Source organism: Polypterus senegalus, chromosome 1, assembly GCF_016835505.1.
Source record: "Polypterus senegalus isolate Bchr_013 chromosome 1, ASM1683550v1, whole genome shotgun sequence".
NCBI lineage: Eukaryota > Metazoa > Chordata > Cladistia > Polypteriformes > Polypteridae > Polypterus > Polypterus senegalus.
The window spans coordinates 143,000,884-143,027,381 of NC_053154.1; the positions used below are offsets into that span (position 1 = coordinate 143,000,884).

The 26,498-nt window shown below is 36.3% G+C and overlaps 1 protein-coding gene across 2 annotated transcripts in view; it reads left to right on the top strand.

Moving 5' to 3' along the window:
* Positions 1-26,498, top strand: part of megf6 (multiple EGF like domains 6) — a 386,160-nt gene that overhangs the window by 272,689 nt on the left and 86,973 nt on the right. For both annotated transcript variants that reach the window (XM_039759556.1, XM_039759564.1), the window contains exons 7-14: positions 4,641-4,766; positions 4,884-5,009; positions 16,280-16,402; positions 17,029-17,166; positions 19,875-19,997; positions 20,247-20,369; positions 24,835-25,011; positions 25,086-25,217. In XM_039759556.1, the coding sequence (XP_039615490.1) occupies positions 4,641-4,766; positions 4,884-5,009; positions 16,280-16,402; positions 17,029-17,166; positions 19,875-19,997; positions 20,247-20,369; positions 24,835-25,011; positions 25,086-25,217 (1,068 nt within the window). The remainder of the gene's footprint in view (positions 1-4,640; positions 4,767-4,883; positions 5,010-16,279; positions 16,403-17,028; positions 17,167-19,874; positions 19,998-20,246; positions 20,370-24,834; positions 25,012-25,085; positions 25,218-26,498) is intronic.

A 26,498-nucleotide genomic window follows, 5' to 3' on the forward strand; every position in this document is an offset into this window, starting at 1 on the left:
TTATCTCTTGTTTCATTCTGAGAGGTAGTATCAGATTCATTTTAGATTGTAATTCATTGAAACATACAATGAGGTCTCTAGGTTTTGAGGTGTTCGATCCACGTACAGTACATCCAGAAAGTATTCACAGCCCAAAAAATAAAACTGGGAGATGGATGTCTAAGATGGAACTCCATTAACAGCTGTGTTATTTTACCTTTTTTTCATCCCGAGGTATCCTGTATTTACTTAAACCAAGGGACTTTGATTACAGTATATGTAAGTATATATAAGCATGACTGGCAGAAAAAAGGCTCAGAAAGAAACAAAAGTTCCACCCGGAGCTGATTCCGCAGCATCACCTCCAGGTGAGAGTGAAAGTGGGAGAGAAAGTGCAAATGAGTCGGGCCAGGAGACCTCGTCATCGATTCCAGAAGGTTCATTGAAACTGAAAATGGCCTTATTTTCTTCTCTTTCAACTAGCCACTGTGAGCCAGCACCACCGACTCCGACTAGGTTTGCTACTCCCCACTACGATGGTGTTGAAAACATGCACTCATGTTTAAAAGTTCCTTCTCTTGTTATCTGTTATTTGCAAGGTTAGCTGAGTTAATATTCAGGTAGTTAAAATCCCCCATGAATATAGTATTCCCCTTTAAACTTGCCTTTTTAATATTACTAAGAATATGTGCATTAAAATTACTGTCTGCATTGGTGGTGTCTATAGAACTCTACTAAAGTCAGTTCTCTTTGCTTAATGCTTTCCAGATGAATCCAGATTTCCTTGCTAAGATGTGGCTTATCATCCAACTGAAGAAGGCATGCATTAAGCCCCCCCCTCCAATTTCACTTCTGTGTATCCTAAAATATATGTAACCATCTATAATATGCTCATTCCCATCTTTGTTACTTAGCCTGGTTTCTGTTATGATAATATAATATAACTAAGGGGCTCTGCCCCCTGCTCGCTTTGCTCACCCACCCCCAGGTTTGGTTTACCGGCTATACAATTTAAAGAAATTGTTATTTTCATGGGAATTGTTACATATGCATTATTTTCAGTTTTACTTTAAAACTTTTGTAAAAACAACACTGGCCCTGGGTGTGGTTAAATCTCTTTCTCTCAGGACATATAACGCTGCTCATGTTGTACATAGGGTAATGTTGAACACACGCTATGGAGTTGCTGTCAGATCATCTGCTGGATTGTTGCTGCTGGTGAACTGCGTTTTTTGCTTATCGCATTTTGTGTCGATCATTTCAAAGCCTGTACAGCAGCTGTCCTTTTGCCACTTTACGTCTCTGCCGCTCGCGTTGTGAATGGAGCAAGGGAGGGGGCTGAACGGACGCTAAGGAGAAGCGGTCAGATCATCTGCTGCCTTCCTGCTGCTGCTGCTGGCAAGCTGCGTGTTCTGCTTGTCATTTTTCGTTGTTTTAAGAGCTGGGAGTATATGATGTCTGTCTGCCAAAAGCACTCCAACAACTGCTTGGTTAGATGTCCATGAACTTGTTTTAAATGTTGTCTCACTGCCTTGTCTCCCGTGATTTTAAAGTGTCTCTCGCGGGATGTCATATTGCAATCTCTTGGCACCAAGTCTCAAGATTAAGGTCCCCGCGAGACGCTCCATTTTCAATCTCTTTCATCTTGCGAGTCTTTAAAGTGTCTTCAGAGAAGATCATGTCTCGCCTCCCTGGTCTCCCTTCCACCAAGATTTTTTTTTATGATAGAGAGATATAATATAATTTGCTCATCTACAATACATTCAACTCCAGTTCACTTGCTTTATTTTTGATACTTCTAGCATTAAGGCAAAATATTTTTAATGTGTTAACTTATTTTATTTTTGCAGTTAAAGTTTGGGTTCGAATTTATATATTGTTACTCTCATGTACAGTTCTAAGACTGGCCTGCCCTAAACATTTTGCACCCCATTACCCCCCCCTCCCCCACACTGTAGTTTGAATAATTCTCAACTAACATACTCATACTCATCCCCAACACATTGGTGCCCCTCCAGTTTAAATGCACCTATCACAGTGGAATAGGTCCTATCTGTGCCAAAGGGAGTTTCACACCAAGATATGAACAACATGTCGAGCTTTCTAATCTCCTAAGTCTTACCTGGAATAGAATGTGTCACAGGCAGAACTGTGCAATAACTTCATTATTTGAAATTTACATTGACATGGGGTACTAAAGTAACTGGTTAATATTGGAGAGACTCAGAGAGAACATAATAATGCTACATAGACCTGGTGTCAGCAAACATTTTACACCAAGGGCCAGTGAACTCAGTTCATCTTTGGTGACCTGATAACTTGTTCCATTACAACACAGTTAGTGAGATGTGTGTGGTTACTTCTCAGGTGTTAGGTATCCCATGTTCTAGGGTTCATTTGGGCACAGACTAGCATGCAGATGATCATCAGACTTCTGGATCTCAACTTTTGACTTTGTAATTCTCAGCCATTCGAATATCTGTTCACAGGTGTATTGATTCCATAATAATGGTAATAAAACACATGCCATTGTTTTCAGAGTGGTAAAACTGTTGCTTGAAAGTTCCTTGTAAAATGTAATCAGATCATATTTTTTATATTTACAGTACCTTTCAAAGCACTGTTACTTTGTAGATCAAATAGCTCCAGTTGAAGGGCATATGGTGCTGAATTGACAGTTATGTCAAAAAGATTTTCAAGAAGACCAATGGCATCTGCAAATTCAATAAAACACTGAAATTTCTGTGCAAATTGCCCCTGCAACAACTCAGTTTTTTGGACAACTAACTCTTTTGGGAAGAATGTATCTAATGTGCTTTTTTAAATTCTGCACAGACTGGAAAATGATTCAGTTTTCCCTCTGATATCTGTTTTTTGAACAACAGAAGACTTATTTCAAATGATTTGACACTATTATACAAATCACATATGAGTTTGTCTTTTCCCTGTACTCTGAAATTTAACTCGTTGATGTGCTGGATGAAATAAGGGAGAAATGTCAACTTTCAACATCATGTAGAATCAGACATTTATTTGACAAGCTTTCTTTCGTTTTTCTGTCATGAATGAGCTGATTTCAAAGTGCAATTATAACATTCTGCTCAACCCTCTGCCTCTGCTCAGCTGCCTTATCTTGGCATGATATGGTACATCACTGTACTGTGTGTTGGTTTCATCCAAGAAATTATAACATTGTCCATGATTTAGTAAACATGAGCAAATATTTACAGCAGATGTGACAACTGTCATTACATCTTGAGCTTTTCCACAGAGAAACTCTTGATGGATAATGCAATGTGTACCAACTGGTTTCAGGATGCCCATTGACGTGACATGAACATTTATTCCCTCCATTAATCCATCATTTATAATGAATTTTAAGTTTCCTAAGTGTTTCACAAACATATAACAATCGATTTTCTCCTATTAAATTTCCTTTCATACTATGGAGAGTAGCTAACTCCTCGGCAGTGATATGGAATGATTCATCCATACCCTGTAAAAATTGTGCCCACTATGTCAGTACTCACATCAAGGGCAATAGAATAATTAACAAATTTCTGTGCTTTGCTTTTGAGTTTGCTGCAAGAGACTGACAGCCATTTCTTTCGCTAGCCTGGTAACTGTTCTTGCTGATAAACTCCCCAACTGGCAGAAGTCCCGTTTCTCTGGGCACACCACCTACATAATCTCTTGCATACATTGCTTAATAAACTTGCCTTCAGTGAAGGGCTTACCTGATGCAATAGCAGGTTCCAATACTCAGTAGCCAGCTCTGACTGCTGCCAAATTTTCTTCATGTTTTATACTAAATAGAGTTTGCTGTCTTGAAAGTTTTTTCTCATGTTTCACCCCATAATGCCTTTTTATGTTGTATTGTTTAACTACTGCAGTAGTTTCTTGGCAGATCAGCCAAATTACTTCTTTTCGGAGAGCACAAAAGTATTCTTCTGACCATTTTTCTTAATTTCTGACCATTTGCATGGAACTTTCTTTTCTTGACATAATGAAAATCTAGCAATGTGCACTAGGTGTGTAGTATAAACGCAAATAAGCTAGCTGAGCAGTTTACTGTACAGGGATGTTCAAGTGTAATAAGTAGGTGATGTTGCGCTATTGTGGAGGAAGTCGAAAAAGAAATGACATGAATGCAGTATAATAAAAAAAACATTTCAGCCTATGGTTGACTCACAGACCATAGTTTGTTAACCCTTGACATAATTAGTGATGTGGCTAAGATTTGAACCCATATAATAGGTGTACTTTAAAACACAGCATGTTTGTAGCAAGCTGTGAGAAAACAGAAATCCAAATAATGCTGGTTTCCTTGGGTTGGCCTGTGGTTTGACAATGGCATGTGTTAGGAGGTCTGTCAATGTTTGGGTCAGATAAACACTGAGTGCTGTTTTATTCTTATTTCCTACTGTCTAATTCCAAACATTCATCACTATTATTTCACTGGACTTCATTCTTGATTTAACTTCACATTGTCTCCCTCCTTGCTTTTCCAGACTTTTTATAAACAAAGTCTGATCAAGCAATTTTAAGAGTTTGGTTGTTTTCTTACAAGCCATTCAAAAAAAATATCTGCCTTTAAAATGTATAGCAAGTATAGCATAAACAACAAAACAAAAAAGTGTTGTCTTTTTCTTTTTAATTAGCTGTCAGCTCTTGTTCTGTAAACAATGGTGGCTGCGAGCACAGATGTGTTGAAGTTGGCGATGATCAATTCAAGTGCCTCTGTCTGACAAACTATCAGCTCAAAAGAGATGGAAAACATTGCGAATGTGAGTAGAGTGAAGATTTCTGAATGCTATCAAAAATGCCACAAATATTCTTGCTGAATCATCGCTTTATATGACTTTTATTTCTAAATATTTGTCTTTTTATACTTCACTTGGCAGTAAAAGACCTCTGCAGTGATCAAAATGGAGGTTGTGCTCATATCTGTAAAAATATAGAAGCTGGAACAGTGAGTTGTGAATGTAAACATGGATATCGTCTCTCTACTGATAGGAGAAATTGTGAAGGTAAGACACTTAATAATTCAGTGTGAGATGGTGCATATTCTATGTATGTTAAATAAGCTCTCTGTATGGTAAGGAGGGGTTCACACTTCACTAGTGAAAATGGGTAGGGTGGGCAGTTGTTAGGTTGGTTTACTTTTGGAGATTATTCCATCTCATTTAATAAAATGATCTATTCTAATAAAAAGATGTGTTTCTTCTCACTACACACAATGCCATGATCATTAAATTATTTACAAAGACACATAAAGCTAATATATCATGACAGTAGAGGCCACTGTCGCTCCTCAAACCCCACAGACAAACGTCCAAGACACCAGGTAAAAGCACCAGGAAATATTTTAATTTCTTCTCTCCTTGGTATAATGTGCCTTCAAAGCACTACAACCACCACAATAAACAAATCAATAATCACAATAATTATCCTTCTCTCCTCCCAGTAGCTCTGTCACACTCCCTCCCAACTCCAGCTCCCCCGCTGGGTTTCCACCAGTCCTTTATATAGTCCTTGACCTGGAAGTGCTTCTCCTCTGCTGTTAACGTAACTTGTCAGCACTTCGGGTCAGATGGAGAATTACATTTTTCTTCAGCCCAGAAATACTTCTGTTCTTCCATCCCTGTGACTTGGGAGTACTTCCGGGCTATAGGGAAAATAAAAATCCCCACGTCTCCCTGCAGCGTCACATGGTGGCACCCACGGTACCCAGCAAGGTTGTGAAGCCAAACTCCATCTCCCATGATGCCCTGCGGGAATCTGGGGCACCTCTATGCTGCAGGGGAGACGCCATCTAGCGTCCTGGATGTGTTGGCCAGGATGAGCTGCTGGCCATCAATCACAGTTCCCCACACTTAGCTGAGCACAGTGGGGTGCAGTGTCCAGCCCTCCGTGGCTTCGTCCTGTAAAATAATCACAGGAGAACCATGGGGAGACACTGCGCACATGTTTTACTTCCTCCCGGTTCTCCGTGGACAATTTCTCCACATCATCTCATCCCGGCCGTCCATCACAATGTATATATATATATATAATATATATACTGTATATATATATATATATATATAGCAAAATACCAGCCAAGCGGAGAAGTAGTGTGTTAAAGAAGCAATGAAAAGAAAAGGAAACATTTTGAAAATAACGTAACATGATTGTCAATGTAATTGTTTTGTCACTGTTGTGAGTGATGAGTGTTGTTGTCATATATATATATATATATATATATATATATATACATACATGTATATATATATATATGTGTGTATATATATACATGTATATATATTTATTTATTTACACACACACACATAAACATATATATATATATACATATCTATACATATACACATATATACACATATATACATCTACATATATACACATACATATGCATACACACATACATACATAAACACACATATATACACACAAATACATATATATACATATACATACATATCTACATATATACACACACAGCTATTTCGTATCAGTGCAATACGCTGCTTGTTAAAATGGATAACTCCCGCTCTTACGTGCAAGTCTGCGTGGATATTATGAACTATCGTATTTGTTCAAGTTCTATTTAAATTTTAAATAGAAGGAATTTTTATTTAGTCGACAGAAATATCTTTGGTAGGAATGGTAAAAACAGACAGGAATATTATTCCTGAATAAATCAACTCAAACCTTAAACAACTTATAATATTTTGCTCTCCATAAAAATATATCCTGTCTAAATTATACAAGTTAGAAATAAAGTAAACGTTAAAAGAACAAACATTCAAATTTCTTTACTCTTATGTAAATTTTATATAAAAATAAACTTAGATTTTAAATATCCCAAAAGATTTTGCTCTCCATAAAAATATATCCTGTCAAAATTATACAAATTCAAATATGAACATGCTGCATAACAAAACCTGGAAATATAAATAAAATGTGTTCCTTTCAGCAATAACAAATCAAATCATTCAGTTGTCTTTGCTCATATGTCATTTTAGAGCTGGACGCCTGGCATCTTTTTGGCCACAAGTTCGTTTATGTTTGGTGTGAGGTTCTGTGTTGTGGAGATTCTCAGGATGGATTGCAGGTGCTCATCAGTGAGGCGACTCCTGTGTGCTGTTTTGTTAGTCTTTATCACTGAGAAGAGCTTCTCACACAGATATGTGCTACCAAACATGCACAAGGTTCGAGCCGCATGTAGACGGACTTTTTTTGTTCTTCAAAGTCACCAAAGCGCCGTGCAAACTCAGTGCGCAGTGCGCTCAGTTTATCAGCAAAGTGCGTATTTGGGAACACCGTAGTGACGACTTGGTTTAACATTACTTGGCAACAGGGTTGCACTGGTGCATTTGTGTCTCCCATAAAAGCAGCTTCACTTGAAATCACTTTGTGATTGTGCACGGTAAAACGTCCGCTGAAGTGTCAGATTCTTATTTAATTCTTCTGCTTTCTGTATCTTCTGCATTGCATTCAGGTTACCCTGATGTTTTGTCTCATAGTGCCGTCTTAGATTAAATTCTGTAATTACAGCCACATTAGCTCCACAAATGAGACACACGGGTTCAGTAAACATATACTCAGCCTCCCATCGGTTTTTAAAGGCTCTATTTTCAGAATCAACTTTTCTCTTCAGCATCGTGTGAGCTAGCTTCACAATAACTTGCAGCATCATAAGCTAGACTTGATTAACGTGTAAGTGTTGGCAAGGCAGCTGAAGCGTTGCATTGCATTATGGGATCTGTAGTTTATTGTGTTACCAGCGCTTCATATACCGGGCCATTAATAACAATAATACAGTATATAAAATGATCTCGGGCGGATATAATTACACCGGGCGGATGTGGCCTGCGCCCTTGAGTTTGACACATATGGACTAAATAGAACTTGAAAAGATATATTTTTCAAATGTGATCGCGCAATTCAGATAGAGTTGACGAACTACAGCCTGCATGCCTCAATAAGTCATCCACTCCTCGCTCTTACTTTTTTACCGTTCATCTAATGAATACACTGAGTATGGCTTTACCAAAACAATCATTGATGGCGAATAAAGTATCCATTATTCGAGTATGTAGATCGGGTTATATATATATACATATATATATACCAGCGTATCATAGGAGAAGTAGTGTGTTAAAAAGCTAGAAAAGAAAAGGGAACATTTTAAAAATAGCGTAACATGACTGTCAATATACAGTATTTGTTTTGTGAGTGTTACTGAGTGTTGCTGTCATCAAGGATTTGATTATCATTATTTCTTTCAATCAGGTTCGTATTTGTAGGATGTGTTCAAGTTACATTCCGTGTTTGTCAATCGTTGTAAAGATAAGAGGTTTCATTCATCGATTAGTTCCTTACTGCATCAATAAACAGCTCGTCTTCTTCTTTATCTGAGACCTGACACACTGCATGCACGGGTTTTTTACACTGTCTTCCTTTAGCGGGACATTGACTTTTCCACCGTGTGCTTTGTTTCGCAGTAGCTGGATTTATGAATATGCTTGTATCAGGCGCTTCATATTTTTGCTGCCTTTTCAATTGTGTAATTTGGTTTTGTTCAGCTCTTTGGAACTGTTGCTTTTATCTGTGCACTGCGTCAGTTCACGTGAGCCTTCGGTGTACATGCATCGAAGGTTCCCAGCTGTGCTGGTGCCATCTCGTCGCTATGTCCATGGCTGTATTTAATGTTACCTTAGTCCTTTCTCTCGCAGTTTCGCTGAGTTTGTGTCAAACACCCCCCTGACCATCTCATCTTCCTCTCCATAAGCACAGTCCTTCACCCGTGAATATTTAGTGGGAGTTTGCTATTGGATTGCCGCTGACGGACGGCCTTATATGGGCAGGCACTAAATTACAAACGCCAGCGGCAGCCTGTCTATGAACTTAATTTAAAGTGTAGGTTTACATCGTGCTTTGTTTCCAAGTAGCAGAACTCATGAATATGGTTGTATATGTCACTCGCCGCTTCTTATTGTTTAGCTGCCTTCTCAATTATATAATGCATGTCTTCCTGGTTTTCTATGTACTGCGTGATTACGTGGAAGGCGTGATGATGTCACACGAAACTCCGCCCCCACGGCGTTCAAGATCATCTCCATTACAGTAAATGGAGAAAACAGCTTCCAGTTATGACCATTACGCGTAGAATTTCGATATAAAACCTGCCCAACTTTTGTAAGGAAGCTGTAAGGAATGAACCTGCCAAATTTCAGCCTTCTACCTACACGGGAAGTTTGAGAATTAGTGATGAGTGAGTGAGTGAGTGAGTGAGTGAGGGCTTTGCCTTTTATTAGTATAGATATATATATATATATATATATATATACACAGGGTGTACATGGGTGATTTAAAATAGTTGTAACTTTGTAAGTACACGTGGACTTTATGGACATCCTGTATATGAAGAAGACAATACTTGATCTTCTCGGAAGACAATCTGACGGCCCGGCAAGACAAGGGAGTGAGACAAAAAGACAGCTGGTGTACAGCCTTTTAAATGATCAACGTGCAGTGCGACAAGCAGAACACGCAGTTCGCTAGCAGCAGCAGAAAGACAGCAGCTGATCAGACTGTATCTCCTCAGTGTACGTTCAGCCCCATAACACACTGGGGTTGGGGGGTTGCAAACAAAGCGAGCAGGGGGCAAAGCCCTCTAGTATATATATATATGATTTTCGGAATATATAAAGTCAGTGTTCTGGATATATAACACCAAAACCTGATTATTTAAAGTCAGCAGCGGAATATATAAAGTCATTCCCAAATATATAAAGTCAAAGCCGGAATATATAAAGTCACTCCTGAATATATAAAGTCAGCGTTGGAATATACTATGTAAGGTCATTCCCGAATATATAAAATTAGGACAATTCACAAATAAAATGGTCTAGTTCCATCAAATATTCTCTAATCTCCGTGCTTGTCATTTCACTCATACTAGTGAAAGGTAAACTTTGACAGAAGCCACTCAGAATCGGGCTTGTGAGGTCTGTCGAAAAATGCGCCTATACAAAAAGAATAAATAAACATAGTGTTTAAAATGCCAGGCACATACATCATTTTGAATAAATTAGTGTTTTTTTTTTATATATATTTTTCTGAAAACGTTTTTGTTAACTTATTTCATTACGTTGTATTAGGAACTCATTGAGTTTACTAAAAATACGAGTTGTTTCAATCAATATCAATATAATCTGACTTTAAATTTATATATTCTGATGCTGACTTTATATAATCAGGAATGACTTTATATATTCTAACTCTGACTTTATATATTCAAGTTTTGACTATATATTCCGGAATGACTTTATATATTTTTATGCTACACTTTATATATTCTGGAATGATTTTATATATTCTGACACTGACTTTATATATTCCGAAAATCATTGTAATTGCCTCTTTGACACCCCATATATATATATATATATATATATATATATATATATATATATATTTACATATATATATATACTGTATATATATATATAAGGCACTATATAGGCGCCCGACCCAGCACAGATTCACACTGAGGCACGTGTCAAACCCAAAAGACTTTTATTTTTCTTCACCTGTGGGGCACATCTTCCCCGTGATCAATCATATTGGGGGTTGATACAAAACTAATTCTGACCTCTTTAGTTACCTGGCAAACATATTTAATGTAAATAATGAATTGTTTTACATCTGAGATATCTGTGGTTTCATCACACATCACAGAAAAAATTTTCTGTGAGTATATTTTTCAGTATGTTAGATTTTATTTCTGATGCTAAGACATTCAGCAGCTCTTGCATTATTCTTTCAGAGGTGTAATGTGCATTTTTACCAATATTGAGATGTTGTAAAAAGGAACAACCTATTTCTTTACAGTGTTCCAACAGCTTTTCAAACAACGTTGTATGTGGCAACTCATTTTTTGCCAAACAATGCGGCATCTCTCTGTAAGTTATTTAACACAGATACAGATCTTTCAATTTGACAGATTCCAGTTTGCTGTAGCACACACTTTCCTAAAAGGTCAGCAGAAGACTCAATGTGCATTTTTACTTTTTTCATGGTCCAGCAAGCTCTCTTTTCAAATTCTTGTGTATGGCATGTTTACCTAAAGTAACCCCTCCTTGGTGGGTGTTTGTTTGAGTATTTCATGCACAATGAGCACCACATAACATTTTCTTTGACCATTAGCCAATCAAAATCTTTATACCATTGTTTGTTTATGCCTGATAAGCGGTGCTTAGATTTATCAGTTGGCAGAGTGTGTGCTGGAGAGGTTTCCCCTGAAGGACCAGCCTCTGCAATGTCTTTGTCTGAAATTGCCACATGAGGAGTTGACGCCACACCTTCATTAGTTTGTGATGTCTCTTTTCTGAAATAACTGAGCAGTGTTGTTTTCTGAACACTTTTGCTCATGTTGGTAAAATGTTTGAAAAAAATTTAAAGTACCTATGAATAAGACTTTTGAGTGGGAAAGGGAGAGCCTGTTGGATATTCAAGTCACACTTGCACTACGGCAGTTACACATTCTCGACATTTCCACTTTAATCTCAACACTCATGTCGAGAATAAAGTCGACATTTCCACTTTATTCCTGACATTTCTACTTTATTCTTGCTGTTTATCTCAAGATTAAATTCGACATGTTGACTTTATTCTCGTAGTTTGTCATTAAAGTAGAACATCGTAAACTAAACTTCATCTTAAAATGAATATTTAATTTACTAGATTTTCTCAAACCCGTCATAAGTTATGTAGCAACATGTCGACTTTATTCTCGTCATAAGCGTCAAGATTAAAGTTGAAATGTCGAGAATAAAGTCAACATCTCAACTTTATTCTCGACATATAGTTTTTTTTCTTCACTTTGTCCGTATTTTCCCTAATACGCTTCCATACAAAACCCTCAGCAATTCAGTGACAAAACTTTTGCTCAGGACACAGTGTGTGCTGCAAGGGTTTCTGCACACTTTTTGCATGTGAACTGCCACTTCACTCCCACTACTAGCATGTACAGCCCCCTCTCGCCCACCCACCTCTCCATATTCCTTGCAACTGTATTAAGCTACTACACCCCCGCTATTACCATGTACAGCTCGCTCTCGAAACCCCACCTCCCCATACTCTTTGCTGGTGAATTCTGCTCCGCCTCATCCCCGCTATCAGCTTTAGCAATATTTGCCCACCCGCCTGCTCATCCCTTGCCATCTCTGCAGATCATTAGATCTGCCTGTGCCTGCAGATCTGCGGCTGTCATCTCACAATGTCATGCAAGATGACAGCCGGGCGCTCAACTAAATTAAAAGACGCTAGGGAGAACACTGCCTCAACACTGTAAGAAATTGTTGACATTACCTTGCTTGCTTTGGCATGATCTTTTTTATTTTTAGAGAATCACCTTATTTCCATTTTTTCAACTGTGTTTTAGATTCTGGCTCATAGTGAAGTATCTGAGTTTCATTCCCAGCTATGAAATGCTTCTTAAATATTTCCACTCTTTACCTCCAAATTCTTTTTAGAATATTGAATGCAGTCATGTTTCTTTTCAGTAGTCAACATTGTGAGCACCAAAAATGAACAGACATTTCTCATGTTTGTTGTAGTTGAAGAGAATTAAGATAATACTTTGTATAACTAGTGTGGCGGAGACTAAGCAGGTCTTTATTTTAGTGCTTGGCATGAGAACATACAAGTTGCTTTCAAAGGTTATTATATTAATATATTAAGGATTGTACTAGTTACCAAAGCACAAGGGGCCACACTAAACTAAATGTAAGGGAAAAATTTTAATTGAAAACAGAATCAAAACATACATGTTTTATTTGTGTGTTCGAGCACAAGTCTCCCACTAAATCCTTCCTTATATTAAGATCAAATGCTCAGTAATATGCACCACCATTTTTAATACAGTGCTCATTATAAATCAAGCCCTACAGTTTATGCGTCACTTGCCTAGCAAAGTATGGCAACTAAAAAAGAATAAACACACAAAATGGTGAATCCCATGAAAACAAGTAAACAAAATGATAACATGGCATCACTGTAAAAGTAATAAAAAATAAAAGTAATCATAAATAAGAGTTAATAATGTGTTATAAAAATGAATAAACAAGTGAAGTAGTAACACATTTTTAATTTTTATTGTTCATGAAGTACAGATTTAACTGATCCATAACGAATTCCTATACTGTCTGGTGTCTCACACTCTGTCACTTCAGATCTCTACTATGATTTGTTCCATAATGAAACCTTTTTTCTTTTGTTATCATTGTTGAAGGCTGGACAAACTTTAGATTATTTTTTGAGACGTCCTGTCCCACTTCTGCTGCTCATCTTTTGATTGTGCCACACAAAGTAGGCTGGTCCAAGTACAATAGTTAACACTGTTGAATTGGTTATGAAGCAAGGAACATGCACTATAAACCACAAATGCTAGAAAATTTTAATTCACATATTTTAGTACAAAGAAACACATTTTTGGCCACTTACAAATTTGGCACCTTACCAATTTCAGGTTTGCCCTCAAAACGCTTGTCCTCTATAATTCTAATGTATATTGTATGCAGTTTGAGCTTATAATGCTTCACATTGCCAGAGTATTCACCCTCCTCTGATAAGTCAGCAACTCTGATTGACAATGTCACTTTTTATGCAGGAATGGTTTTGGATAGTGCTCATGATTACTCATAAAACACATGACTTAAATGAAACTACCAACTACAATTTGAGATTCCACTGAACCCAGTAAAGATACACATTCTGAATGAAATGGCTGTCCTAAAATGTGATCAGCAAGTAAATGCTCAGGAGCTAATAGTACAGTAGAATGAAATGTGAAATAGGCACAACTGTTTTTAGACTAAAAAGTAGTTATTAATATGAATTATTTTCAAATGTGTGTAGTTCATATCATGATTGAGGAAGAGGACTAGGAAATAGAGGTATTGAGAAACACCTGTCAAAAGAGTAGTCGAGGAAACAAGCCAAAGTCAAAATGAGGAGGTCAAGAAAACAACACCAAATCACAAAATGCAAAACAACATAAAGGTGAAAAAACAAACCCAAAGTATATATCCAGAAGATCACAAATTTTTATTGAGTTAGAGTTTTAAAAACTTAGATGAGGAATAATGAATATGTCTTTACTTTTTTCCTGCAGATGCTTTTGTTAGATTCCTAATTACAAATTACTTTCTGTTTTTAGACTATAATTTATGCCTTTTCATTTGGCCACATTTCTTGATCCACACTGGTGTTTGTATCCCTTCACTGTGTTCATTGTTACACAACTTTAATTTAACATGCTTTGTTCTTTAGATCTCTGAATTCTGGGTTACGGTCCTTGCTTTATTTTCGTTCCAAGCCCATATCCTTATTTCACTTTTCTTCTGTGTGACCGGTTTGTATGGTGATTGCACTGGGACAAATCACAAAATGGCATCAACCAGTACCCAAAATAAAACACAAAATTACATCATGTTCAAGTCACCAACTAAATGAAAGACAATTTTCATAATGACAAAATGAAGTTCAAACACTAAGAAAAATAAAATTACTTCATAAGCATCCAAAATCTTAAAATCATAACACTTGTGAGGAAGGGTTTAGCAAGGGCTGAACTAGTGAATGAAAGAGAGGCCAGTGTGAAGGTAGGAAAATAGGAAGTGAGTGTTTTGATTCTGTTTATATTTTATGTTTTCTTGAACTTAATATATTTTTCCAAGGTTTGTATATTTTTTTGTAATGTTAGAGATATAGAGATTCTAGTCTTGTATTCATTTTCCATTTTCAAGTTGGTTTTGAAATATTTGATTTGTTATTATCATATTTATTCTTATTTTTCTATTTCCATGTCAGTTTAGTCACCTGATTGTGATTGTTGCATTTTTCTTATCACATAGCTTTTAATATAAACTGACTGTGATCTTCACATTTGATATCCTTCGTTGGATAAAAGTCTCCCATAGTTAGCTTTAGGTTTCTTTGGTATTGACCCTGCTTTTGTCCTTGAATTTTCACTAATCTTTTTTCCCCATTTCATTTATGACATTTGGCATTTTTGCTCTTCCTGCCTATGGCTATTTCATTTCTTTGACAATTCTATTGCACCACCCATTAATCATCATATCCTGGTCATTTATTTTCTTTTCAAAAACTTAAAATGGCAGCCATCCTTGCAGCAGAGAAGAACAAACCATTTTTGGCTAGCTCTACATGTAGATTTTTTTGGGGGGATTTGATATACTTTGTAAATCCTGAAGGGTAATTGTCCTTTTCGCATGACCTTTGGGCGTCAGGTGCAGGGTCAGCCATTATATAGTGACCCTGGAACAATTTTCGGGTTAAGAGCCTTGCTCTAGGACCCACAAGAGTAGGTCCCGTTCTGGCAGTAGCGGGATCACTACTTTCTATCCATTATGGGTTTGACCAAATGGTGCAGTTTTCCACTAAAATGACAGGATTTTGAAGAAAAGCACAGACATCACTGCTTTTTATAGTATGCTGATAGACTTCATTGGCTGAATACATGTTTAACTCAGATGCCAGCATGGTTTTTACACCCTAAACCTCCAGATATTTATCCACCAATCCATTTAGTTTCAGATCTACTTAATCCACTTTGTGGATGCCGAACCTACTGCAGCAGCATCAGGTGCAAGGTAGGAATCAGTCCTATATGGGGCACCAGTACATTATACAATATACTCATACAAACACCCACACTTTCTCATAGGGGATCAAATTGTGGCTGCTAATTAATGGAAAAGACACATATCTTAGAGATATAGTAGGAAATAAGAAGTGCTCAGAGGAAAATCAATGCAAACATGGGAAGAACTTTCAACCCTATGCTGATAATACTCAAGGAATTCAAAAGACGTAAATTGTACCCATGAAGCAGCAATACTTATTCACTTTTAGATATACAGCACATACCTGTACATCAAATGTTCAAAGATGAGTGAGTCTGATCTAAGAATTTCAGATAGCCTGGCAATGATCAGAATGTTCACATCTTTAGCAATAGCCATCCAGAGGGAATAACTTGAGGCTAACATTTGCAGTGGATTTTTTTTTACCAAACTTGCTTGAAGAAGAAGAATATAGAATATGATATACAGTAATTTACTGCTAGAAATAAATTTGCATTTTGTCTTCTGTACTTTTGCCAGGGTTTTCAGTATTAGGCAAAAAGTCAAAACCTAAGTTAGTGGATTATGTGAGTTTGTTAGTGTGTGGCCTCATTTTATGTATTTTTATGTTGAATTCTTTTTAGACATTGATGAGTGTCGTTTAGGGACAGCCATGTGTGCTCATCGCTGTGTCAACATGTTGGGATCTTTTAGGTGCACTTGCAACCCAGGGTTTGAGCTGGGAGCAGATGGAAAGCAATGTTACCGTAAGTTATAGAATTCTACTTAATCAGTTAAACTCTAGTATTGGAATTTTCCACAAGCAAGTATGTAGCTTAATGTAAATATAGTAGAAATGTCTAAAATCTAATCCATTCTTTCTGGAAAACGTGAAATTTTAAGACTATAAATTATCATTATATAGATTATAATAAATTGAGTCTGATCATCTATCTTCCTCTATAGTATTAACTAGTACATTTAAGTAGTTATCATTTATGCAAATATCTGTTCAGTTTGTAATGTAAAAAACACTGCCAGTGTTGAGTAAGAGACAACATACTGTTGTCAATTTATTCATTTACTGTAAGCTTTTCCTGGTCAGAGCCATTGGACACAATTATATGTTTTTGAAAATTCTTTCATTACTGTTTTGGTATCATAGCAGCTCTTTGAATCTAATGGTAATCCATATTTTATTGAGTTATGTCTGTAGAATAAAGTTCTATCCAAGAGAAATTTGATGACTTAAACAGTTCTCACTAGACAGAGGAACTCAGTGTCTGTTTCTGCAAGAACTTAAAGAAATGGGAAGGGAAAAGTGCATTTACAGTAGATAAACAGCCTGTGAAATTTCTTTATTACAAGAAGGAGCTTGTTTTTCTTGTTCTAGGTATTGAAATGGAGATTGTTAACAGTTGTGAGAAGGACAATGGTGGGTGCTCTCATCACTGTGAACACACGACTGCTGGACCTCTTTGCTCCTGTAACCAAGGGTTCCACATAGGCGTGGATAGCAAGACTTGCGTAGGTGCTGTAAATCTTTTAGTATATTCTCCTTTCTACATTAAAATGCAGTTTTAATTAGAAGTAATGAAAAATGACTTGTGCCTAATATCCTCCTAATAAATTTTTAATTCAATTTTTCGATTATGATATCATGGGGAACTATGGCCCATGGTGGCAGTTTTGGGTACAAGGTAGAATTTATCTTTAAATGGTATTCCAGTCTATGTCTGGGCACTCTCACAAGCACTCACTCGAAGTGAACCAATTTAGACCCAAAATCCAACTTAACATATTTGTATTAAGGATGTGTTAGGAAACCATATTAACCCCCTACACACTGACAGTGCGTGAAAAGTAAAGCCTTAAATTTCTGAAGGTATGAGACAATGACTCTCTTGAGGGATTTTCAAATTTCATGGGTCTTCTCAAATACAAGAACTATTAATTATCATGGAATGTTGATTAGCACATGCAAATAAGAGTTTCACTGTACAATGAGGGGATTGCCACAATTTATCAATGGTTTAGGAAAGGAATGGTAATAACTAGTAGGCCTGAATGTCTTAGTCAATCACTCATTATATCACCAATAATAAACCTAACACTGTCACCTGACTTGCCATCATACATTGCTGGTTACAGCATTAGGCCAGGTTGCTTTACTCATTTTCTGCAGTTTCTACAGATTGTCCATTTGAAGGTACTAATGAGTAGCTTACACCACAGCCTTGCACAGCCTCTTTTTGTCTTCCAGCCAGCAGCCATACCACATGCACTTCAGAACAGGTAGTCTACCTGAAGTTGAGCATGTTCAGGCCCGGCCAGTACTTGGATTGAAGTCCAGCCAGAAAAAAGCTTGGGTTGCTGCTGGATGAGGTGATGGCAAGGCCAAGAGGATGCACTTACTCTATGGTCTGAATATAGATCCCAATGCTCCAGTGCATTGATAGGGACACTGTGCTGTAAAAATGGCACCGTCCTTCGGATGAGAAATAAATCTGAGCTCCTCACTCTCTGTGGTCATTAAAGGTCCCTGGGTATCCTACGTAAAAAGCAGGTTGTATCCTGATGTCTAGGCTGAATTGCCCACCTAGTCATTTTGGCCTTCTAATCATCATATTTAACTATCTGTCCCCCTTTTATCATCTAGCAGCTAATGGATAGTGAGTGTACTGGCGCAAAATGGCAGGCATCACATCATCCTGGTGGATGCTACACATTGGTATTAGTTGAAGTGGCTGTCCATTCACTATGTAAAGTGCTTAGAGTAGGTAGTGAGAACAGTGCTATATAAATGTAAAGAATTATTTCAATATTAAAAAAAACAGAATAAGTATGCTACACAGTGAATGATAACTTTCAAAACTTGAAGCAGACGTACAGAATTCCCTTCTGTGTCCTTAGTGTGTGTAAACAAGGATATCTACATTGAATACTACACATTGCATAAAAGAGTGCACTGGGTATGCAATGATAGTTTAAAATAATTAAACATGTATTCTGCATTACTGTTTTCTTTGAAAAGGTAAATAGGGCCAAGCACCTTTTAATTTGTGTTTTCACGTTTAGTTCTATGAACTGTATTGATCCCCTCATCCGCTGCTGAGTTTAGACTGTTTAAGTCAGGCATATCTACCTGAGCTTCCATATTCTCTCTGATTACCAGTACATCTGAAGAATTACCAGCAGACAGTCAGCTGGGCTTTTATGTACTTATTGAATGGCTGCAATTTGTTGAACCCAGGCAGATTACTTTTGTGGGAGACAAAATTTTGCTTGCTGCTGTTGGGCAGAATAAAGTTATTTGAAACCTACCTAGAAACAAAGTCACACTTGCCCACATTACATTATGTGGTACCAGTTTTAAAAGCAAGTACAGCATGTTTCACTGTTTACTGTATTTAGCCCAAATCTCTGTTTAGTCCATTAAATGTCTTTTTTGTATAAAAAGAATTTTCTTCTTCTCTGACAATCTACTCAGCTCCACTCAACAGATATTGATTTTGTTTTTTGTTCTTTCTTAAGCTTAGTACTACTAAATTAGTGAAACAGAGTGACCATCACAAAATACTGGTATGTTTCAGGCTTCGATACTATCTGTGTTGGTTTTACTCTTTTATTTGGGTGAGAGTTCTCAGCGGATTCCAGAAATCAAATGCATGTTGTTGAGTTGAATGGGTTTTGCAAAAATTTCCTAGCAATGGATATTTGAATTTGAATTTGCATTCATGTAAAGGACTGCTTTTCCATTCAGATTTGTATCCTTGCTGATTAGTTTCATAATGTACAGTATACCAGTAAATGTTACATGCTAGGTGAAATTACTATCAGAAGTATACTACCATATATTTTAATAATTGCCTGTCTTGACTGACAGAATGCTGTATATACAGAGATGTTCTGTATGCTCTTCTAGTTGCCTTATTAACTTCTTTCTCACTGTGGGCACTGAGACTTGCTTACTACAGTTTTTTCCTGATTCATTGTACTTTTCTAGCTTTAAATTCCAATTATTTGAGAACCTGCTGTATACATCATATTTTCATTGATATTTTACTATAAAATACAGAATACTGTCCTTGTCCATCTGTTTTCATTTAGCTTCCTACAGGGCATAACAACTACAACAAGTGATTTAGCATAATGCTAGGTTTAACTAACATGTTCAATTGTTTAGCTAACTTGTTTGCTTCCTATATTTTTTTTATTTTCACCCTCTTTCCCCTTCAGACACTGATGAGTGTGAAACTGGAGAAGCCTGCTGTAGCCAGTTCTGCAAAAATTATCCAGGGGGCTATGAATGTAGCTGCAAAGCTGGCTTCATACTTAACCCTGATGGCTGTGGCTGTGATGGTAGGTGATGTTTAGGTTTATAGATCAGTGTCTAAATATTTTTAGCAAAAGATAGTGGGCGGGTTTCAGTCCAAAACAGGGTCACGGAAACAAATGTAAAATGATGCTAAGTTTCCAAGGGTGTCCCTTTTGATTTTATTCTGAAAAAGTGAAATAATGCTTCCCTGTAGTGGTTCACATTTATTTTTGGGAAATTTTCTTGTTTCCCAGCTTGACCCCATGAACTAACTTTTCATGTTCTATTCACAGATATTGATGAATGTTTGACTGAAAGTGCTGGCTGTAGTCATGAATGTCACAACACACAGGGATCATTTGAGTGCTCCTGCTATGAAGAATTCCGATTGGATTTTGACAGAAAAACTTGCATTCGTAAGTAATATTACTATTTAAATAAACCATCTTTCTTACTGCAATATGTAAAATTGAAAATATCTAATTTCTGTTATCCCTTTTTCCATTGAAATGTCACCGGATAAAATTATATACATCACAATATAAACAGTTATTATTAATTTGGCTGGTTTTACAAAAATCTGAAAAGGAATCAATATAGTATTAAAACCATTTAAACCATGCTATTAACATTTTTGCTTATATATTATTGGTGGAAATTGGCTTGTATTTCTCAACCACTTCAAGTAAAAAGTTACAGAATGTAAGAATAATTTACTTAACTTTCTATCCTCTTTTGGTGGTCATGGTGACAGCACACCGATTAGGATATGCAAGGCCACCTTGTCCTTATCAAAATGTTCCACCACTTCCTCGAGAAAAGATGTGAAACACATACAGTATACCAATTAAAAACAGTCTCTAATCAAAAATCTAATGTCAGTTTTGGGTTCTATGGTCCCAACAACCAACAGACAAAGCTCAAATAGATGAGTAATTATTTTAAAACAAACATAAATCATAACAACTGTGTTTTACTGACAACGCTAGAATATGGTTGAATCATGAATTGATATACTCAATACATAAAAAACATACTATGAATGTTCATTCTGATATGCCTCTTTTGGCACCCACTGTTAGCTTGCAGATTGTTGGTGTCTGTTGATTTGAACAAGTTGTTTGCTGGCATCTTTCATCAATCTTCTGTTTCAGACAATAGGATTGCATTTGGCTTTCAATAATGGCCCTATACAGCTGTGACATTTTATGTGTATGAAGCTTCAGCTGGATTATTATTCTTGATGTATTCATGTTGGCTGGTCTGGTGCTTATCACTGTGATACATTCAGAACCTATTTTCCCTCATCACTGAGCACACATTATCCATTTGTACCTGCCAGACTTCTTTTAACGACATGATTTGTGTATATATACACAAATGCATATATGAGTTCCATACCACAAAATATGCAAAATAAAAAGCTTTTATTAACAAACAGTTAAAGTGGTGGAGGATTACAGCAGATCATACAATTAAATGAAGAAGTACCTGGCAGCATTCAATTGGGCCTACAATTACCAATGCCAGAATTCTATACTGTATATGGAATATCTTGCTTGCTGTCCATACACTCACATCTTCTTCATCTAAAGTCTTATTTTTGTATTTATTTGTTTTTAATATAGCAGGACTCCTCAAGCTATCTTTCAGCGTTGTGAAAATAGCCTTGCTTTACCCATGGACCTATTTTTCCTGGGTTTCAATTACAGTATATCTTAATAAGTTAGACATAGTGTGAATTAATATATATCTATATGTAAACAGTATATATTTAAACTGTGAGTATAGTTCTATTATACTGTGCATAAAGACTATTGGAGAAACCCAGTTTATAGTTCAATAATGTCAGTCCCACTAAGATCTGAAGAGAAAAAGTCTTTAGTTTTTCCTGGATTAAATTTTAGTTAAATGTTTTTAGCTCATATCCGTAATTAGTGAATTAGTCTTCCTGGTGAAATAATTCCTTTCATTAATTAACATGGTATTATTTAAATTATTTTCTTAAACAGCTGAAGTGGATGGTCAATATGGATAAAAGGATTTGCTACTATTTCAAAAGACACCCATGTTGCTTTTGTGCCTTTCATAGCAATCACCAAGACAAAGTGTTTTATAAAGCCTACAGAATTTTTGGACAAGAAGAATCACACAATTCCTTACAGTCTAGATGCTTAACAATTGTTTGAGAAGGATAAGCCAAACTAACAGCGTATCACTGACCTCCATAGTAAGAATAAGCAAATCAGCATTTGAACAAACACATTCTTCCGTCAGTATTTGATACAATAATACATTTCTTGTTGGTAAAGGTCATGCTACATTAGACTACTTTTCCAGGGATTTTCAGTCATGGATGCTATTTACAGTACATTATCTTAGAGAGTGTGGCCTTCAGAGGGCGCTCCTACCACCCAAACCTGGCACAGACAGTTACAGGACACAAGTGCAGCACACACGCTTTTATTTTTTATTTTTCCAAGTGGGAAAATGCCTTCCCCAGTTTCCCACCTGTACAGCATAGTTCCAGCATAGCACAAAAGCACAATTGCCTTTTTTCTTTTTCTTCTTTTTCTCTCTTCGCCTCCACTTCTCCTAGCAAGCTTCCTCCTCTTTCACTCGACTCTGGCTCCTGGAGTAGTGGCAGCTGGTTCCTTTTATATGGCACTTGGAAGTGCTCCGGTTGCTTGATGACCTTCTTCTGGCAACACTTCTGGGTGTGGCACAAGTGCTGCAATCAAGCGTTCAGCAATTGTGAAGTCGCCCCCTGAAGGTGGCCACGGGCCCCAGTTGGGTTGAGCTTCCATGCTTCAAACCTGTGACCCCACTGCAAGCCAGGGGAACTGCTCTCTAACGTTCTAGGGGAAATAATGCCCTGGATAAGCTCTCTCTAATTGGTCCAGTACAGAGGCGTCTATTACTTGCAGTCACCCAATCTAACATACCCAGTGACTCACTCCAACCTGACTGCGACTCATCCCAACAAAATCAAGCAGGATTGATTTTTGTCTTATTCATAGGAATGGGCTCTGTGTACATGAGAGCTGATTGCTAATGAATGTTCAGATAGATGTTCAATGCATATAATGCAAAAATAAGGAATAAGGAACACGGGTAAATTGGACAACACAAATTGAAGAGAAGTTCATCTGTCTGGCATCATGTGTTTTATGTACCATGACAGAATGGAAAAAACGAGGGATAATATTGCTGTTGAACTCAGCATATCTTAATCCTTTATGCAGCAACGGCTCTGTCAGGTAGCATTATTATTGGCCGTCAGAAAAATGGGTGAGCACAACTGTGCTCGAAAATCAACACAAAAATGCATTATTTGGCATCGATTATTAGTCATGGAAATTGATAAGATCCAGTGACAAGATCAGCAGCCAGCAGTTGACATGTCTACTGCAATACCCATTGACTAGAAGTCGAACATTATAACATCAGCTTTAGGCAACTGTACTGAAAGCTAATGATTCAGCTACTCCAGAGTAGTATTCTTGGCCATTGAAAATGCCTCATATATAGAATGACCCAAGTTTCCCACAAACAGAGAGTACAATTTTCATTCAAAACATTTATAATCCTTTACATTACTTGAGCAGCTTATATTTAAAAAAAAAAACAATTGTGCAGTGGGTATGTGCAGATGGAAATGACATGAAAGCTATCAAGGGAGCAAGAAAAAGGAGATTACTGTTACTGGAATTGGGAAAAACTTCAAAACATTCTATAAATGTACAGATTTAAAAATTTTCTTTCATAAATAAAGAAAAGACACTAAGTCAGCAAACCCTTTTAAATGAGAGTTTGGGAAAAAAGTAAAAATGGATCTGGAATCAAATTGAACTCTCTTAATGTGTCTTTATATTATATGACACTTTTAAAAGTGGTAGTGCTGCCAAAGAATTTCAGAGTTCTCATTTTGAATCTCTGTATGAAGTTTTCAGCATTCCTTGTGTCTGCACAGCTTTTTATTTGGGTACTTCATACATTTTTGTGTGAATTTGTGCGTGAGTGACTCCTATGCTGGGCTTGTACTTTGTCCCTAGCTTGTGCCTGATGCTATTAGGCAGGCTGAAATTGGTTATGTAGGTCTAATAATGGATGGGCTTTACAGTGAGAACTTTTAAAAACACCATTACAAACGATTGAATCTATGTTTTAAAGAGCCCCGCTCATTGTGACCTCCAATTTTATTGCTTAAACATTGACGCAAAACTGATTGTGCTTTTTAATTTTTTGTGATTGCATTGTACATACATACATAATTGTGTAATATCCTATCATTAATTATTTTATAAATGTGAAAAGTGCAAAATGTAATACATTAAGTTTGAGATATATATATATTTAAAAGCCAAAGCTGAAGACTAGGATGACCCACTGTATTAAATAAGCATTATTGCATGCTTGTTTAAATAGTGTGTTTTTATTTTAAGTTGTTCTCTGCTTGATTTAAAAGGGTAGATAATTTTTTTGGTTTTTAGTGTGTTAAGATTAATGTTTTCATTAACAAATAGGATCAATTATGAAATTTAAAATGTAAATCAGGATACTTATTTGTATTGCTGAAATGATGAAAATATTTTTCATGATAAATATGAGAGATCAATCAGTACACAGTACAGAACAGCCAGACCCCATACAGAGAATCCTTTCTTTTATTTATTACCTATCATATGTCTTATACATAATGAAGGTTAATATTAAAATAATGGTGAAATAAAATTCACATTAAACTTTAATTTGTTTTGTGTTTTGTGAGAAAACAGCATGATATCTAGATATATTATATATATATATATATATATATATATATATATATATATATATATATATATATATATATAATGGCTTTTTTTTTTGTCTCTTTAGCTTTATATGATGATTTTGATGAAGAAGAGGAAGAAGAGCTAGAAGTTATTCAACTTCCTGGCTTACGTTTCAGAAAACCCCCTCAATTCATTCATTACTCAGCAGCTCTACATTCTCCATATGATTATGAAAATGAAGAAGAGATAAGGGGAGAGCACACACTTGTTCACAAAATAAGTAAGAGCCATGCCTATCCGAGACCTTGCATGTGACTGAGTTTAATTAACTATATTCTTGAATATTTGTTTTAGTCTGTTTAGACAACAGTTTTGGCAGTGACTGCAGTCTGACTTGTGAAGACTGTGTAAATGGAGGAGTATGCAATGAAAAAGGCAATGGATGTGACTGTCCTGCAGGATGGACTGGAAGCATTTGTAATGAAAGTAAGTATTTTATTAGAGAAACTCTAAGAGATTGATTGACATTGCTACTCATATACATCCTACTCACATTGTTTTGTGAAAAAATAATGTGTCTTAGTGCCAAATTTTATCAATCATTGTGTATTTATCACAATGAATTACACTGAAACATATTGAAGGCTAAATAAGTCCATAGTAGACTGTCATAAAGATAAATAACAGGATTTTGGTGTACAAACAAACCAAACATATTGTTTTATTTGATGAAAAACATATTGACCTTCTCCCAAGTGAACTCATCCCATCTGCATTCAAATCAAGCAAGCGGCAATGAGCAGATTTAAGCCAACCATGTCCTTTGCTATGATTTTTATATTAATTGAAATCTATGTCACAGGCAATGACTCTGTGGATTTGTAGTATTGTTCTATGGAGTTTTTAAATAAAACATGCATGCAAAATAAGATAAAATCATTTTACTTACAAAATTACAATGGAAAATAATGAAAGCTTTTCATTGATAAATAAGAATATTTGCAGGTCCTTCAACACTTTTACTTGACTGCTATTTGATGGGTTCTGCATAAAATTATTAATGTGAAGATATACCTACATCCCATTCACTGTCCACAATGTAGATGAAGGTGCATGAGTGTTCCCCATGCAGCTTTTCATTCGTTCCCTCTGCCTAGTTCTGCTGGAATGTGCTCTAAATCCCTGTGTCTCTACAGCTGGATTGAGACGGCAGGGATTATTCGATGGATGAACAGAGCCAAATATACATGCACGGCAGCCCAAGAAGGAGGTCACATTGACTCTGAACAGTAATATTTTAGGAGCAAGGGTTTCTACTAGGTTAAGAACCCCTGTGATAAAGGATTGAGTGAGTTCTGAAAATCAATGAATGCATTAATCTTTTTTTTCTGAGCTTATGTTTTGCCCTGCAAGGTCACAGGAGCAATCTGTTAGTGCTTTTATTAAGTATAGAAAACAAGTACGCAATACAGTAATTAAAAAATTCACTGTCTTCAAAGTTCCATTCTCATATTATAGGCTTTGTTGTCATATTTCTAGCACCTTTCCCAATTTATTGGGCCATTTTAGGTTTTGGTCTCATAAATGCTAGACACAGTTAAAATAGTATTTTTAGAAAAAAAATCTGTAAAACGAAACCTTTATGAATAAAATGTTATAATTTTTATGAAATATTTAATGCAAGAGGAGAAAGTGACTCCTCTAAAGAGTTTCATGTTAACAAATGAAATCATCAAACATCATTTTATATTTTTTACATTTGTCATT